The 17,836-nt window shown below is 47.2% G+C and overlaps 1 protein-coding gene across 2 annotated transcripts; it reads right to left on the minus strand.

Annotated features, from left to right (window-relative positions):
* Positions 1 to 1,099: 1,099 nt before the first annotated feature.
* Positions 1,100 to 15,928, minus strand: Josd1 (Josephin domain containing 1). Of its 2 annotated transcripts, NM_001025009.1 has the most exon segments (4): positions 1,106 to 3,093; positions 3,905 to 4,099; positions 4,216 to 4,344; positions 14,790 to 15,176. In NM_001025009.1, coding segments are annotated over 4 exon segments (609 nt in total). In that variant the 5' UTR covers positions 14,975 to 15,176; the 3' UTR covers positions 1,106 to 2,993.
* Positions 15,929 to 17,836: the final 1,908 nt, after the last annotated feature.

Below are 17,836 nucleotides of genomic sequence, written 5' to 3' on the forward strand. Positions count from 1 at the left end.
GAAAGTACAGGCCAGAGTCTGGATAAGCAGTCTATACTGTATGTATAACAGTATGTCTGTGTGTTTGCCTTCTTGTCTTGAGAAAGGGGAAGTTTGCAAGTAGAGCTTGCTATCTAATTGTTTTTATTGGGGGTAGAGTCTCCAGAGCCCAGGCTAGCTTTCAACTTGGTCCTCCTCCTGAGTGCTGAGGGATAATGGGCATACACACCTGGTAAGGCCTTTTTTTTTTTTTTTTAAGTAAATGCAGAGTCTCTTGATAATAGATCCAACTGTAGCCCTATCTTTGAGCCCGGCAGTTTTCCTACTCAATATTGGCCTTTTGTTTTTCTCTTGAAATGGGGTCTATGTTGACCATACTGGCTTGAAACTCAGAATTGCCTGCCTCTGAGACACTTCAATCAGATCTACCTGAGACACTGCCTCCTGAGAACTGGACCGATGCTAGGAACCACATCTAGCTTGGCTTTGGTTTATCTTGCAGGTTTTCTAAGCCCTTTACGTTCTCAACAGTACTGTGATTTAGGAGGCTGTGTTGGTCCCATGAGTTAAGGAAACTGCACAAAGCCTGCTAATGTGTGCTCTCTAGGCCAGCAGTGGCTCCAGTGTGCCTAGCTTTTCACTCAATAGTAAGGGAAATATAGTCAGCAAAGTACAAACTACAACAGAAGTCTCTTTTTTTAAAGGTTTATTTATTATGTTTGTGATCACACTATAGCTGCCTTTAGATACCGTAAGAGGGCGTCGGATCTCATTACAGATGGTTGTGAGCCACCATGTGGTTGCTGAGAATTGAACTCAGGACCTCTGAAAGAGCAGTCAGTGCTCTTAACCACTGAGCCGTCTCTCCAGCTTCCCGCAGTCTCATTTTTGAAACTAAGAAATTCAGATGCCTTGGAGGCATTTTTGTTTTCTGGGGCAGGGCACAGTCAGCTGTAATCCAGGCTGATCCTCTTGCCTCAGCCTCTCACTGCAAGCACAACAGCATGGTTGGGGCACCTCTGAACTAACCTCACAAAGTGAGTACTTCCTCTTGGTTTTTCTGGTAGATTTGACTAATGTGTCTCAGAGTGGTAACATACATAATCAGACAACAAGGAGATTTGTGTTCAGCTTCTCATTTTTAATATTTGGTTAAACAAAATACATCTTTGTAAACAAACCCAGCACAAGGCCAACAAAGAAAGGGAATAAAGCAAGAAAAACAAAGCCTAGGGTTGCCCTTGCTGGGCATCAGGGTCAGGATGCCCCTTAATAGGAATGGGGCTTTTTGCCCTTGGGCATCAACATGGGTCCCTGTTCCTAAGCACCAGAATTGGATATGAACAGAACCAGCCCTGAAATGCTTAGGCATCTTTATACATCCCACCAGCTCATGGGCTCCACGTGCGTGGGACTGTTTGCAGTGCCATTTGCAAAGGCCCAAGCAGATCTGTAGGGAGGAGTCTCCTCTTCCCAAGAAATGGCTTACTCTCACCGACAGTGCCAATGGACCAAGGTCCTGCTTGTGACAATCAGCAAGGTCGGCTGTAACTTCTGGCTGGTAGTGATTGGAATGTCATTGTGCAGGGGCAGAGTTAGCTCCCCGTGGTGCCAAGCAGATCTGGTGTAGAAAATGGTGCAGATGACCATGGCTGAGCGCAATGCAGTAGCCACTTGAGGCCTCTGCTACTTGAATAAAAAACGGCCTTGTTGGATTGAAGATACATGTGCAGAAAAAGTGCTGGTGTAAACATGCACTCCAGTCACAGTGGGGAGACAGCCCCTGCTTCACCCCAACAAGCTTGCTCAGGATTAACATGCAAGCCCCAGGTAGCTCTGCTGCCAGGGAGAAGCAGGCCAGTGGGGCAGCTCTCAGACCTACAGAGACCATGGATTGATAAGGGCTGGCCAGGTCACCTGCCTTGAAGGCCACCACAAACACATTGGTATGGGGGTATGGTACTTATTTCTCCTCATTTTCCAAAATTATAGGAGAAAAAAATGGTCTAGAACTACTTGAGGTGGAGCGAGCCAACCCTGTTTGTAAAAGAAACTATAGCAGACGCCAAAACCAGAGGCTCCAGCTCGATGCATACAACCAACCTGAGATTGCTGCCACAGCCCTGGAGCTCAGGATGTGCCTACCAGTCTCAAACCCTGAAGCTTACCTTCATGGCAGTTTCCTCACCCAGCTGTGTCCCAAACTATGGAATTTGATGTCAGTGGTAGATGTGTTTCTGATTTTGCTAAAATGGGTCAACTATAAGTGCTATCCCTGCTCATTGTCTTTTGCCCCAGAGCCTCCCTAGTCAATGTAGTGAAATGGTAGGGACATAATTAGAGTGAAGAGCCACCATTGACTGCCCTACTGTGGTTTTACCCACATTGTATTAGGTATACGTTACACCATTGTCTTGCTAGAATACTGTGCAATTTACCTACTTTGGAATATCAGAACTTTTCGTTATAAAACTCCAAGGCTGGCTGGGATTTAAAAAGGGCTAAGAGGTGGCATAATGGATTGCAGATGGCATGCAGTGCCATTGCTGGACTCGTGACAGTTTCCTGAGACACAGTTTCCTGGCTCTGGGTCCTTTGAGCCGGTCACTGGGCTCTGCATGTACTTTGTCCTCAGACCCCATGGTGCCACAGGAGAAAAAAGGGGGCAGCCTCTCTGTGAGCCTGAAGCATCAGTAACACTACCAGCAGAACCTGTGTCAAGACCTCATAGAAAGGAGAAAATAACCAAGCCCCCTCAAATGACTCCCTTTTCAGCTCCCTCTTTCAAACAGCAAAGGGTGTTCAATGTCTTGCCCTAAGTGTTCAGAACTCCTACCTTCTTCCCCCAGGCACAGACTGCTGGGTGGCTCTGACAGTCCACATATCTGTCCTATTGCACTGGCCAATCTGAAGGGAAAACCCAATGAGATGTTTGGGGAAGTGAACTGTAGAGGCCACAGCACATCAAAGAGGTCTGGAGGGTTGAGGCAAAGAGGGTCAGGCAGAACTGTCTGTCACACGTCGGCCCTCCAGCTCTGATGGGCTTCCACTTCTTCTGGTACCACCAGTAGGAGTTCACAGTTTTTACCTCGCAAATGGTATTTTAGAAATTTCCTATGGAAGAGGGAATAGGCAAGAAATGAGATGCCAGTGAGTTACAGATTGCAGTCCTGGGACCACCCATTAACCAGAATCCTCCCCATCAGAGATCAGATCCACTGGCTTCTGCCTCCCAAGTGCTGGGATTAAAGGTGTCTCCCACCACTACCCAGCTACTCCCATAACAATCTTAAAACTCCAAGGGTGACTGACTCTTTAAAAAATTCCATGTTTGGTTACCCTTCCAGTCCTGCTAGAATTCCAATCTCAGTTCCTGCACGTTCTCATATAGTCCTGTCACTAGTGGCTGCCGGCATGAGGACAAGACCATCGAATATTCTAATGGTTACTAAGCTTCAAACAAACCAGCATCAAACCTGGGTGTAAAGCACTTGAGCCAATCAGGCCTCAATCTGAAAGGAGAGGGTCAACTCCTGAAAACTGTCCTCTGACCTCCATATATGCCCAGAAGCACACAGGCACCTACACACACACACACACACACACACACACACACACACACACACACACACACAAAACAAACAGGTCACATAGAAACGTAACCCTGTCTGGAATAATGTCATCTTCCTTTCTTAACTGGCAGTTGTCTTAAGTGGAGAGGTGACAATGTCAGTGCCATCAAACCAGAAAGCTAGAATCATAGGATGTGAAACCTGTTCATCAAAGGGATAGAGTCCTAATTAAGTCCAAGACCCTATGATTCCAAGGGGACAGGGAGAGGATCCCAGGACACAGGAATTTCATCTCCTTTGTCAAATAATCAGATGAGCCCGACTTCCCCAGAAGCCCAGCCTTGCAGGGTCACCTGAGCTCACTCTCGCCTCCAATCCACTCTGGCATCTTGAGTTTGGAGTCAAGGTTGTAGTAGGCCCCTCCCACCTCACGAACACAGATCCAGTGCTGCCTTTTGAGAGGCAACTTGAGTGGACCCCAGCACAGGCTGGAGGGCAGGTTCATGATGAAGCCCATGACGTTAGCAAGAGCAATAACACCCACGTCCCTACAGAAGAGAAAAGGTGTCAGACTCTAGGGCAGCCACACTCCATAGTTGCCCCCATACACTTGGGGTTGGGACCACAGCTCGTTCTTGTTGGCAAATAAAGTTTGGTTTTCTACCTGCGCTTGTCCCACCAAACAGCTTCATATCCTTTTGTTTGAAGGGCCGCCATGATGACATTCACATCATAATTCCCATTTCCCAGCATGCTCTTCTTGTGGGGCGTCACCACAGTGTTCGGAGACAGCCTACAAACATAAAGGAAAACGTTTAGGCCTGTTGATCTGCCCACCCTTCCCAGGTTTATACCACCAGAAAGGCACTTTACAGCATTGCCCCTAGAAGCTGGTCCCTCCCTTGGCAGAGAAGCCTCACAAGTTTCTACCCAAGCACTGCATGCCTGGCTCCTGCTAGCCCAGAGGTTGCCTCTCATGATGCTAGACAACTGAGGAAGGCTGAGACCCATCTGGCCTCCTGAGAAGAGTGTTACAGCGAAGGGAGGGACCATAAGAGATGATCCTTAGAGGCACTGGCCTGTTATCGTAGCACTCCTATTGCTGATGTTCTGCTTGGACACAAACCCTCTAATAACACTGGCAAAGCTGGTTGTAATGGAGGTACACAGCTATAACTCTAGCACTCAGGAAGCAGAGAAAAGGCAGGTCTTTGAGTCAAAGTCCAACCTCATCTACTTAGTTCTATGTAGCCACTAGGTACTACATAGTGTGACCTTTACTTTAAAGGCAAAAAGCACTAGCAATTGGTGTGTGGTGTTTTAAATGGCACAGGTAGTAACTGTTATTCCTGCTTTTTGCAATTTAAATGCTGCAAGGTCTGTACTTCTGTAATCATTAACTATTCATATGTGTGTAGTGGCTGAGACAGAGCATAACTGCATGAACTAGAGCCAAGTGCAAGGCCATAAAGAGTAATGAAGCCTGAATTACACTGGAATGTAGAACCCGTCTACATAGTCAGTGTGCACGTGTGTGTATGCCTCTGTGTGTCCTGAACAAAAGAAACATTATAAGCACAAACAATCAATTGGGAAAAACCTAAGAGGCAGAAGCAAGTGAGTATCTGAGTCTGAGGCCAGCCTGGTCTACAGAAAAGTTTCGGGACAGCCAGGGCTACACAGAGAAACCCTGTCTCAAAAAAAAAAAAAAAAAAAAACAAAAAAGGGGCTGGGGATTTAGCTCAGTGGTAGAGCGCTTGCCTAGGAAGCGCAAGGCCCTGGGTTCGGTACCCAGCTCCGAAAAAAAGAACCAAAAAAAAAAAAAAAAAAAGAGAGAGAGAAAGAAGGGACTGGAGAGATGGCTCAGTGGTTAAGAGCACCAACTGCTCTTCCTGAGGTCCTGAGTTCAAATCCCAGCAACCACATGGTGGCTCACAACCATCTGTAATGAGATCTGATGCCCTCTTCTGGTGTGTCTCAAGGCAGCTACAGTGTAATACAATAAAATAAAATCTTAAAAAAAAAGAAAGAAAGAAAGAAAGAGAGAGAGAGAGAGAGAGAGAGAGAGAAAAGAAAAAGAAAAAAAAAAAAGGTACTCTGTAGCTATGGCGGTCCACCCAGCTTCCAACTAAGGTTTCCATACTAGCTCAGGCTGGCCTTGAAGTCAGGATCCTCTTACCTTTGCTCCCGAGTGCCAAGACTATTGGTATACAGCACCCCACTATGTCAAGCCCTTTCTTTTTATTGCTCCTTTCCCCATTTTCCAGCAAGGCCTGAGCTTAGGACATTCCCAAACCCATTACTTTGTTTTCACAGTCTCCACAAGTCAGCAGGGGAAGAAGGCCATTCTGACTAGAGGAGGGTCAACATATCTTTTTGTTGGTGGTGGGTTTTGCTACTTCGTTTGTTCGTTTTTGAGACAGGGTCCCTCTACATAGCACTGGCTATCTGGGAACTCAAAGAGATAGATCTGCCTGCCTCTGCCTCCCAAATGAGTGATAGAATCAAAGGCATGTGTCACATGATGGGTCAACTGGAAAAGGAAAGAACACTGTGGCAGGTTCCTCAGGACGGAAAGTGTCCAGAGGCGGTAACATGTCATTGCCAGAAGAAAATATCTACTTTGACCCAAAGAAGTCAATTCTAAAATTTTAAGAACTCTTGCTTAAAATCAAAAACTTTTCCGGGCTGGAGAGATGGCTCAGCGGTTAAGAGCACCCGACTGCTCTTCCAGGGGTCCCGAGTTCAATTCCCAGCATCCACATGGTGGCTCACAACCATCTGTAATGGGATCTGATGCCCTCTTCTGGTGTGTCTGAAGATAGCTACAGTGTACTTATTTTTTTTTTTTTTGGTCTTTTTTTCGGAGCTGGGGACCGAACCCAGGGCCTTGTGCTTCCTAGGCAAGCGCTCTACCACTGAGCTAAATCCCCAGCCCCACTACAGTGTACTTATATATAATGAATAAAGAAATCTTTAAAAAAAAAAAACTTTTCCAAGCATAGCACCCACGCTGATTTGGGGCAGGTGTTAGCAATGCTACACCCTCGCTCATGCCAAGCTAACACTCTGCCAACTGACCCATTCTTCAAAAATAAAACATGCCCTTGACATGGTTTAAAACTCTCCAGTTGCAAGGGATGGTGGTGCACACCTGTGATTCCAACAATCAGGATCTGAGGCAGGACTGCTGAGAGTTCCAGGCCAGCCTGGACTACAATGTGAAACCCTGTCTCAAAAAACAAAAGGGGGATAGGGACTTAAAGGATGACCCAGCACTTACACAGTGGCTGAAACCCATCTGAACTACAGTTCCCGGGCATCTGAGGCCCTTCCCTGGCCTCCATGAGCAGTGGACACAATGAGACCTAAGCATACATGCAGTCAAAACAGCCATACCCATAAAATAAAAATAAATGGACCAGGCTGGCCTCAAACTCACAGAGATCTACCTGCCTTTGCCTCCTCGGTGCTGGGATTAAAGGCGTGTGGCACCATACTGGTATACTGGGCGTCACAGGGATTTAGGGCTGGAGAGTTGGCTCAGGGGTTAAGGAAGACCCAGGTTTAATTCCAAGCAGTCAGTGACGGCTCACAGCAATCTGTAATTTTGGTTCCTAGGGATCCAATGCCTCGGGTCTCTGCTGGTACCAGGCACATATATGGTACACAAATGTAGACGAAGGTAAAATCACCTTCACATTAAAAAAAGTTTCTGACTGATGTCTTTAATTATTTTCATACAATATTTTGATCACATTCTCTTCCCAACTCCTCTTAGATCCTTTTCACCTTCCTAATCATTCAACTTCACAGTTTTTCTCTCAAAACAACAACAACAAAAGGAAAATCAGACTAGAAAGAAAGATTAAAAAAACAGTTGTGGGGTTGGGGATTTGGCTCAGTGGTAGAGCGCTTGCCTAGCAAGTGCAAGGCCCTGGGTTTGGTCCCCAGCTCCGAAAAAAAAAGAAAAGGAAAAAAAAAAACAAAAACAAAAACAAAAACAAACAAACAAAAAAACAGTTGTACAAAAAGAAAAAAAATGCAAATACAGAGTCTGTTTTGTATTGGCCAACTGCTCCTGACCATGGAGCCTATCCTGGAGTGTGGCTAAGATACCTAGTGACGGGGCTGGGGATTTAGCTCAGTGGTAGAGCGCTTACCTAGGAAGCGCAAGGCCCTGGGTTCGGTCCCCAGCTCCGGAAAAAAAAAAAAAAAAAAAAAAAAAAAAGATACCTAGTGACAATCTCTGGAGAAAATTGATAGCACCACCCTACACATTTAAAAATGACAGTAACATCAAAGGAAAAAGGGCTCACTTGCTCATCTCCAGACAGGAAACAAATATCATTTACTTCTGACACCCATCACTAGGGCAGCTGCCTAATAAGTGCCAGGTCTCAAAGGAAGAGGTATGAGCTCATTCTAGGTAAGTAAAAAAGGCTTGAGGCTGGGACTGCTTGCTCTCCTGGAGGACCTGAGTAGACCCCAAGATCTACCTCAGGCAGGTCACAACCACCAACTGCAGCTCCTAGGAGTCTGACGCCTCCAGGCTCTACAGGTGCCTGCGCTCATAGCCACATACCCACACAGACTTCTGTTTTTAAAGATTTATCTCTTTTTATTTATATAAGTACACTGTAGCTGTCTTCAGACACACCAGAAGAGGGCATCAGATCCCATTCCAGATGGTTGTGAGCCACCATGTGGTTGCTGGGAATTGAACTCAGGACCTCTGGAAGAGCAGTCAGTGCTCTAACCACTGAGCCATCTCTCCAGTCCCCATACTTGTTTTTATGTGCCTTTTTCTTTTAATTTCTTTTCTGCTTCAAGCCCCATCTCCCAATTACCCAGGACTGGACACTTGAACAAGAAATCTCAGAAAGACAAGGCAAGCCAGCCCAAGATTAGCAGGTTCCCTCCAACAGAACCCATAATCTGGACACTCGTATCTGCACCCAGAGATGTTAGAGTATGTTAGTAAAAGCTGGCATAGAATGAGGGAGTCCCACAAGCTGGCAGTAACTGCCAAGAGGGGTTTTCTGCAATAGGGTACCCCTAACAGACCAGGCTATATAAAAAGGGGTGTTTGCTGGCCTTGTCAAAGAGCTCCTTCCTGGCTTGGTGGTGATGGGGCTTAACTTTAATCTCAGCACTGGGGCAGGGGCAGGGGCAGGGGCAGGGGCAGGGGCAGGGGCAGGGGCAGGGGCAGGGGCAGGGGCAGGGGCAGGGGCAGGGGCAGGGGCAGGGGCAGGGGCAGGGGCAGAGGCAGAGGCAGGCAGATGTCTCTGAGTTTGAGGCCAGCCTGGTCTACAGAAAAGTTTCAGGACAGCCAGGGCTACACAGAGAAACCCTGTCTCAAAAAAAAACAAAAAAGGGGTTGGGGATTTAGCTCAGTGGTAGAGCGCTTGCCTAGGAAGCGCAAGGCCCTGGGTTCGGTCCCCAGCTCTGAAAAAAAGAACCAAAAAAAAAAAAAAGAAAAGAAAAGAAAATACAAAATATAAAAGCTCCTTCTGGTAGGCATCCGTAAACTGGGCACCAATATGGCAGAAAGCAGCCCAACTGGGCCATGATTGTGGATCATTCATTCATTCATTCATTCATTCGTTTGTTTGCTTGCTTGCTTATTTATTTTGAGACAGGGTTTCTTTGTGTAGACCTGGCTGTTCTGGAACTCACTTTGTAGACCAAATGGGCCTTGAACTCAGAAAGATCTTCCTGCTCCAGCCTTCCCAGTGCTGGGATTGAGTGTGTGTATCACCACACCCAGATTGAATTTACACACACACACATACACACACACACATACACACACAGTCTAAAGTTAGGTGGTGATTTTTTTTTCTTATATAGCCTGAGTTTCAAAGTCACTGAAGATAAATTAAAACTCCTAATTCTCCTGCTTCCACTCACAGGTGCTGGGAAAGCTAAAGCTAGGCATGTATCACACCACCACATTCAAGTTTGGTGACTTTAACCTACCTGTCTATGAACACCAACAGCTGAAAAAACTAAGCTCAAACCTGGGTTTATACAAATTCACTGCAGGTTAGCCAACTCCAAGTCCCACCCTACTCAATCTGCTGCTGTCTTCTCTAGAGGGAAAAGTACACTTCAGGCACTAAAACTATATGGCCTTTAGTAGTTTATCCTACTTCTGACGACAAGCCAAATCCATCCCACAGCTTCTTCAGGCTCAACCTCACGTTGTCTCTTCCACAGGATTCTTCCTGATTCTATGAAAATGGAAGGAGACTCAGAGGACCACATATAATACCACATCAATACTAATTTACTAAACAATTCATCTGGCATACATTCAAGCAAACAGTGAGTCCTGAAACCGTTTTAGTACTATCCCTGAGCCAGGCCTTGGCATCTAATAAGCACACCCAAGCTAGCCAACGTTGACACGGGGCTGTTGTCTAGAACTTGGAAGGCAGAGGCCCAAGTATCAGAAACCCATGATCATCTTCCAATACATAACCAGTCTGGACTATGAGATCTCCTTTCAAAGAAATCCCAAATTGATCAATATAGGAATTGCTAACAAAAACTTCTATTCCATTTTACAGGGCTAGCTGTCTGGTCCCAAGAAATCTCTTTTCCCAAAGTCCGGCATTTAGACAAAATCCAGCACCCAACCCAACCCAACCCAACCCCACCCCACCCCACCCCCGCACACTCCCGACTTGGAAAAATAGCTTCCACCTGCTAAAGTAAATATTCTCCTTATCTCTGGCAAAAGGGACCTCCCACTAACATATATGCCTATGGTGTCCAGTAGCACATCAAGGTCTATGCTAGCTTCTAGGTTCCTTCTACCTCTATTCAAGTTCTTACTATACCTCAGTTTACAGATTACCCTCCTCCTAGGTACTTGTTCCCCTTAAAGCCTTGGGAACCCCCCCACCCCCAAACACTGTTATTTCTGCTTTCCTGAAAGAGAGCAAGGGGGTTTAGAATAAACTTTTCCTTTACCCACAAAACAGCTATTTTGGCTTCTTTATTGCACCCACTTTTATTCACCCATAGTCATTTGAAGATGAGGGATTGTCTACCCCTGTGATTCGCTCCCTGCCCGACAAAAGTCCTTTCTTTTACTTTAAGGCTAACTGACTGCCCAACTAGGCTAGCTGCTTCCTGGGTGTTTTCACTTAATTCTTCACAATCTTTAGATACTGTAAACAAGGGAGCTGAGGTGCAAAGGTTACAGTGACTTGCACAGTCACGCACAGCTGGTCAGTGGCACAATGAGATCCAGCCTCTAAGACAACACTCAACAGCCTGCCCAGGATCACTTCCCCACCATGGTCCAGCAGAGTCTCTTGGGTATAGTGGCTGCTGCTCAGGACTGCCTTGCTGATTTCCACAGACATCCTAGGGCTTACGGCAAGCCTCTCCTGTTTGCCATTACAAACACAAGTTGGGAGCCTCTAAGGTGGGCTCTAACCCAGGTCACCACTAATGTCCTCAGTCCACTCCAAAGTTACTACTGGGCCTGCTATGGTGGTGACTTTGGATTTCAATGAAGAGGGAAAAGGAGGAAGGAAGGGAGAGATTTAACCTAAATTCTTTCTTTCATCAGAATTTCCTGATATGTTTCTAAATAAAACACAGTTCAAAAGAGTAGGTAAGTGTCAGCTATTCCCATCATGGGTTTGGATGAGCTACTCCAGTCCCTAGAGTTTAATACCTGGCACCCAGGACCCAGGTTTGGTTCCCGGAACCCATGGCTGCTGACAACCACCTGCAACTCCAGTTCAAACGATCTAACACATGTATGTGGTCCAAGACATTCATACAGGCAAAATAAAATAACATAAAATAAATGCTACTGCAAGCTGAGGGCCTACAGTGGCAGAACACTGGTGAGCATGTGTAAGGCCGTGAGTTCAAACCTCTATGAGTGCACCTCTAAGCCCTTTATTTTCAAAGTTTAGACAGATAGTGTGTGTGTGTGGTGGGGGGAGACACTCACACTGATGACATGCTTCCACCCTTGGAGTACTTTCTCCTGGACCAAGCCTCAGTCACATCTGATTCCTCCCTCCCTCCCTCCCCTTCCTGCCTGCTCGTTGCTAATCAGCATTAGCTCAGCTCTAAATCCTTAACTCATTTCTATGCTGAGCATGAGTCATCTCATCTCCACAACTCTCTTCAGACTCCACCCTGCTTTTGTATTTCTCCTCCTTCAACTGGCCAGAACTCACTGCTATGACAGACTTCCTCTCATCAACACAGTCCTCCACCTCGGTACTCAGGAGCCACAGTTTAAAACAGCATGGCTCATTCTGGACAGTCTTCTCTCTGAATGCCAGTTTCTAAAGAGACCATCTTTTCATTTCTAAACTGTCCCAGTGTCGGTGGTGCTCTCTGCCCCTCAGTCTCTTAGACCTGTCCCATGTACAGCCCTGAGGTGACCTACTCAGCTCAGCTTGCCTTCTCTACAATACCTCCCAGTACCTGGCACACTACAAGTAGCTAGTCCCCCTCCCCCTTGCACACTGCATGTAGCTAGTCTCTCTCTCTTGCTCACTGCATGCAGCTAGTCTCTCTCTCTCTTTCTCTCTCTCTCTCTCTCTCTCTCTCTCTCTCTCTCTCTTGCACACTGCATGTAGCTAGTCTCTCTCTTGCACACTGTATGCTGGATGGAGCTAGTCAGTCTGTCTCTCTCTGTCTCTGTCTCTCTGTCTCTGTCTCTCTCTGTCTCCTCTTCCTTTACATTTTCTCCAGATTCCTTACATACACTTGGGGGAGTCCCTACTTATCATACAGAACCTTTGCAAGTAAACATGCTCTGTAATAGAGCTCCTTTTCTGGAGTTTTCTTACTGGTTAGCCTGCACTGTGCTGATTGGGAACATAGAAATAGACCACAATTTGCAAAAGCTTCAAAGGAACAGAGCCCTGGTCCCGTGTGATGACTGGTAGGTGTTTAGCATCTTTCATTCAGGGAAAATACATCTGAGAGATGCCAATTAGCCACAATTATATAAAGCCCAGACCCCCAGTCCTGCTGACTTACTAGCCAGAAAGGCAGCTACTGAAGTTCCTGCTTCTCTGAGGAGATTTTCCAGTCTGCAGCAAGAAGCCAGGAGGAGCCCTTTGGAGGCAGGCCCTGGAGCTATAAAGCTTGGCAGAATCTGGCCATTAATAAATACAGATTCCACGTTCTAATTCCTTCATCTGGAATAACAGGAAACAATAGTGTCTACCTCTTAAGGTGGGTGTGAGGACTCAGCTGCTACACAGAGAGAGTCCTCAGAATGGTGCAAAGAGTTGGTTTGTTAAGTGTCTCAAGATTTCACTCCCTTGTCAGTCCAGGAGCCAAACTCAGAGGTCAAAATCTGTCAACCTGAGTAAGACTAACTATATACAATCTGACATTAATAATCTGGTGGGTAAAACTAGGCAAACTACATCGACTTAGTCCTGGTTCCCCAGGCCATCGCTAAGGTTGCTCTAAGATGGTCAGTACACACTACCAAGTGCCAAGCACACTCAGGTGCTCATGGTAAGCCATTTCCTTCTCCCTGGTTAGAGATGAGCAAACAATTCAGAGCTACCCAGAAAAAACATTAACAGCTGCCCAAAGGGAATCACTTCAGAAGCCTGGGCCCTCCTTTCTGTCACATGACTGAGTGGTGGAAGATACCCTTTCTTTCTTTTTTTTTTTTTTGGTTCTTTTTTTCGGAGCTGGGGACCGAACCCAGGGCCTTGCGCTTCCTAGGTAAGCGCTCTACCACTGAGCTAAATCCCCAGCCCCGAAGATACCCTTTCTTAACTCCTAGAGCTTCATCTTCTGAGGAGTGACATGGACTTAACAGACGGTGGTCATGAAGCAAATGGCACACCTATCGCGCTACCCAAGGGTGTTACTGATCTTTAACTGGTCCTGCAAAGTAATGACTCTCGGGTTGGGGATTTAGCTCAGTGGTAGAGCGCTTGCCTAGGAAGCGCAAGGCCCTGGGTTCAGTCCCCAGCTCCGAAAAAAAGAACCAAAAAAAAAAAAAAAGTAATGACTCTCATTTTAGTCCTGGAAGAGCACTCAGGATACAGGATACTTCTCAGAGACTCCTACAGTTCCTTCAAGGAAAGTGGTCCACACTTATGCTTACAAATCACCCCAAACATTCTAGCTGTGACTGACGTGGCTGTGCAGCTGCAATTTCGTCTCCAAATGGGGCCTCGGTATATATTACTGCTTAAAGCATCCTTGAGCTTTCTCTGTCTCGAGGTCTTTTCGTGTTGGAGGGGGAAGACAAGCTCACTGTCAAAGCTGCTATGGACTTCAGTCATATTGCTGGGTCCAGTCAGACACCACAGAACTAACTCTCCAGGCCCTTGGGTAAAAGACTTTTCAAAAACCAAAGCGACGGGCATAAACCTGAACCCTGACCACTTGTGGAGTGTCATATTTGTTCTACAGAGTCCATCATTTTTCCTTTGAAGAGGCTGGGCTACGAATTGCACTTAGGACCCCCTACGTAATGTGCAAGCACTCCACTGAACTTCACACCGGCCCCAGGAAAATCATCATATAGCAGGAGGAGAGATATGATGGAGTCTGCCCTAATCACAGCGTTGCTGTTCAGAAGCTGCTCAGAACAAATTACAAATTACTTGACCTTTCTGTTCATTTTCTCTATCAGTAAAAGGACTGTGAGGAAAGTCATACAGAACAATGTATGAAGGACACCATGGGCAGGCAGCACATGGCCCCAGAACAGCTAAGCATTATCGGTACACTTTTCTTGAGACTCCCATCATATCCCACCTTTGTTAACAGTTGGCTGAATGTAGATGTATTTTGTGTCCCTCCTATACTGTAAACTCCTTGATGGCAGGGTCTGGAAGGGAGGGAGGTGTTACAGCAGTGCCCACCAGTGGAGATACGACCCTGAACTCAACTCTGAGTCCGAGCCTGGTCAGGTTATTTAGAGGAAATTAAGGAGCTCCACAGAGCCCTGTCTTCATCACAAAACGGGAATAACACATGCAACACGGAGTCCCCTGTCTGACCACATCCGTGGAGACAGCCCACTAAGGCTAGTCCACCACAGATGGGCCATAGATGGTCATTATCTCCCATTCCTGTGTTCCTTATTCTTGCCCACAGCATCTTGATTCCAAACCTGTGGGTTTGAAGGTTTTTGTCCCTGAGACATTGCACCACCCACACAAATTCACCAATACCGAGAAGTGGGGACCAAGATGTCAAGCAGGGGAGCCCTACCTCTGGAAAATCTCCTGCAGCGTTTCCCGCGTGAAGGCGTTGCTGTCCTGGAAGACGTTGTTGAGAGCATGAAGGGCACAGAGCTCCCTGCGCTGCTTCTCATGGTAGATTTGTGGGGGTGCTGCCTGGGGAAGCTCCAAGGATTCAGATTTGGCCTTGTCTCCTTTCCATGGCATGCAACTCATGTTTTTCAATTTAGGTTCCAGGCAGAGCCGATAAACACCCCGCTCCTTTCCTCCTGAGGAAAGTCTAGGTTTCTGTCTTCAGATTCCTGAGGTTCACCTACTCTCTGGTGTCCATGATTTATGCTTTGTCACTGGGAGGAAAGGTTGGAACCAAAAGGGACAAAAAAACCCAACCCACCAGTCTACCTTTTCTGTCTTCTCGATAGAAAAAAATAACTTTTGGATTAGTTTATTTAGCCACCACTTTCAAAGTGCAGAATTAACAAAGAAAAAAAAAAACCATAAAACGTAGGATCCCTCCCTTTCGCTACCTTCCCTTCCCACCCCCTTTGGAAAAAAAGAAAACACTACGCTCTCCAGGCTGTGTTTTCTTCTCTGCAGATGCCAACTAGGCCTCAATGCAAGAGGGCAGAGCCGAATGGGTCACATCGCTCCTTTTCTTCCATTTCGTCCGAATCACAACGCCACAGGCTCCGAAGACCCGGTTGGATGGTGGAGAAAAGGCCCAATGCCAAGAGCTAGCGAGGACCGGAGGGCGTGCGGTCGCGGGCCACGCGGGGACTTCGGGAGTAGCGCTCCATGCCCGCCGGCGGGCTGGCGGACTGGGCCCAGCGGAGGAGCCGCTTCGCCTCGGCGCGGGCGGAGCCGCGGAAGGGGAACGGCGGCCCGGGCGCCGCCGCGGGGAGGTCCCGCCCGGCCCGCGAGGGTGCGGCCGGACGCCTCGCCTAGCCCGGTGCAGTCCTGGCCCACCGGGCTGGTCGTCCCCTCCGCGACCTCCTGCTGTCACGTGAGGCAAGCCGGGGCTTCCTCCGGCTGCCTGCCCGGCCGGGACCGCTCGTCACCCCTTCACAGCCACCTGGACCTTGCGGGCCGCCACCTGGGCCGCGCACGGTCGAGCAGGAGGCAGAGCGGGCGGGCACGCGCACCTGAGGCCGACGTCAGCGGCGTTCACTCGGCGCGCACCCTAGACACGCCCCCGCGCTGACCCCGCCCGCCCCACCTCGCGTCACCCCTGACGTTGTGTGACGTAACCGGCGTGGGCTGTTGGTCGGGGGTGGAGGTTCACCTGGCGCTTGTAGTTCGCGGAGCCGTTGTCCAGGGCTCCGCGATAGTGGGGAAGGTCGACTTGTCTTTTCACCGCAGCTTCTCCGGGGCGCCCACTCCCGCCTGGACGCCGCAGGGCCCTCCTCCGGGCGGAGTACTTTCTTGAGCTAGGGCAGCGGCTGCCCTGGCCTACTTATGTTCACCAGATTTCTGAACACTTTCCTGACACGGCCGGGCATAATCTTGGTTGGTGAACCCGACCGCCTCCAGTTTTCTTTGAGAGTCGAGGGCAGGAGTCTAGCCGGGAGTCATATTTCAAATGGAAACCAGAGTTCTATTTCAGATCCTTGGTGTCATATTCCCGATCACTTCACACAAACCACTGCCCTTTGGCTCAGCGACCTCCTCGGACGGCTGTCACAAAGCCTGCCTTTCTGTGTTTTCTTTTCCCTTCTGATCCTTTTTAGACGTGTGTGTGTGTGTTCTCTCTAGTCCAGCTGGTCTCAAAACTCATTGCATAACCAAGAATGTCCAATTTGTGCAGGGCAGGGGATCGAACCCCGGTACATGCAAGACAAAGCACTCTACCAACTAGAGCTCCCTATTTTCTGAGTTAGCTGAGGACACTGTGTCCAAAGGCAGACTATTTGCAGTTTCCCATGGATTTAAATTAAATCATTGTTTCTAGCTGCCTGCCTTTCAGATTTTGTTAGGGAAAACAACAGATTTGCTCTTTCAAAGTGACGGTTTCTCTAATCCTCAAGACCACCCCAATCAATGGTGTTGTGCAACACCACGTGGTAGGGAGTCCTCTGCCTCTACACAGACTACTTTTGAATTACCTTAATTTTTTTTATGTGTGTGTAATTTGTAAACTACCAAACTGTTACAGTGTATTTACATCGGATTTATCTCCTACAGTCTTGCCATTCAACCAGAATTATTGTAAACACCTTTCATATTAACTGATGAGTAATTAATTACTGCCAAGTAAATTAGACATTTTTCTTTTTCAGGGAGAAAACGGAAGCCCAAAGAAGCCATTCAAGTTGTTTGAAATCACTATGTCTGTAGTGGATTAAGGGTTTGAGCTTGGGCCAAACTGTTTTCAGAAAGAAAATGTAAAGATGGATAGAGGATTCCCTCTTTTTATATTTATTCTCCAAAGCATTCAATTCGAAAAGCAAGTACTCAGAATGTCTATCCTTTCTAGGCAAAATCCTATAGTGAGAAGGACTTTCTTTTCCCTCAGTCAGGTATCAATGTATTCTGAAATCGAACTCTTTCTGTTTGTACGATGCTAAATAACACTCGAGGTAATAGAGTTAATACAACCAGCAACTCTGATCACCCCTAGGCAATCAGCAAGCAACCTCTAACTGGGTTCTTAACACTCAGAGATACTGTCAGAACCCACAAGTAAAGGCTTCCAGTCCACAAGACTACCTCTCACTTTCGATGTCAGTTAGGAGTCCAAATCTCTGAGGCTGGAGATATGGCTCAGAGGTTCAGAACATTGATAGGTTTTCCAGTAGACCTGGATTTGATTCCCAGTACCCATAAGGAGCCTAACAATCATCAGTGACTCTAGTCCAAAAGGATGCCCCATTTAGACTCTACAGGCCCTGCACAAAGGTGGCACACACACACACACACACACACACACACAATTCATACACACAAAATAAAAATAAATTTAAATAACAAACCATTAAGACCAGTTTCCAGCAGTATCTGTTCAGAGACTTGGTGGTACATAGTTGAAAATAAGAAGATTCGGGGTTGGGGATTTAGCTCAGTGGTAGAGCGCTTGCCTAG

Source organism: Rattus norvegicus, chromosome 7 (assembly GCF_021556685.1).
Source record: "Rattus norvegicus strain SHRSP/BbbUtx chromosome 7, alternate assembly SHRSP_T2T, whole genome shotgun sequence".
Classification (NCBI taxonomy): Eukaryota; Metazoa; Chordata; class Mammalia; order Rodentia; family Muridae; genus Rattus; species Rattus norvegicus.

What these genes read in the sequence shown, in the direction of transcription:
- Josd1 (XM_087557450.1), bottom strand. Translation starts at nt 14,974, where the DNA reads ATGAGTTGCATGCCATGGAAAGGAGACAAGGCCAAATCTGAATCCTTG. An exon ending in CTGCAGGAGATTTTCCAGAG is followed by an intron (nt 4,345 to 14,789) that starts GTAGGGCTCCCC and finishes TTATGTTTGTAG; the next exon opens with GCTGTCTCCGAACACTGTGG. An exon ending in GTTTGGTGGGACAAGCGCAG is followed by an intron (nt 3,094 to 4,215) that starts GTAGAAAACCAA and finishes CCTCTTCCATAG; the next exon opens with GAAATTTCTAAAATACCATT.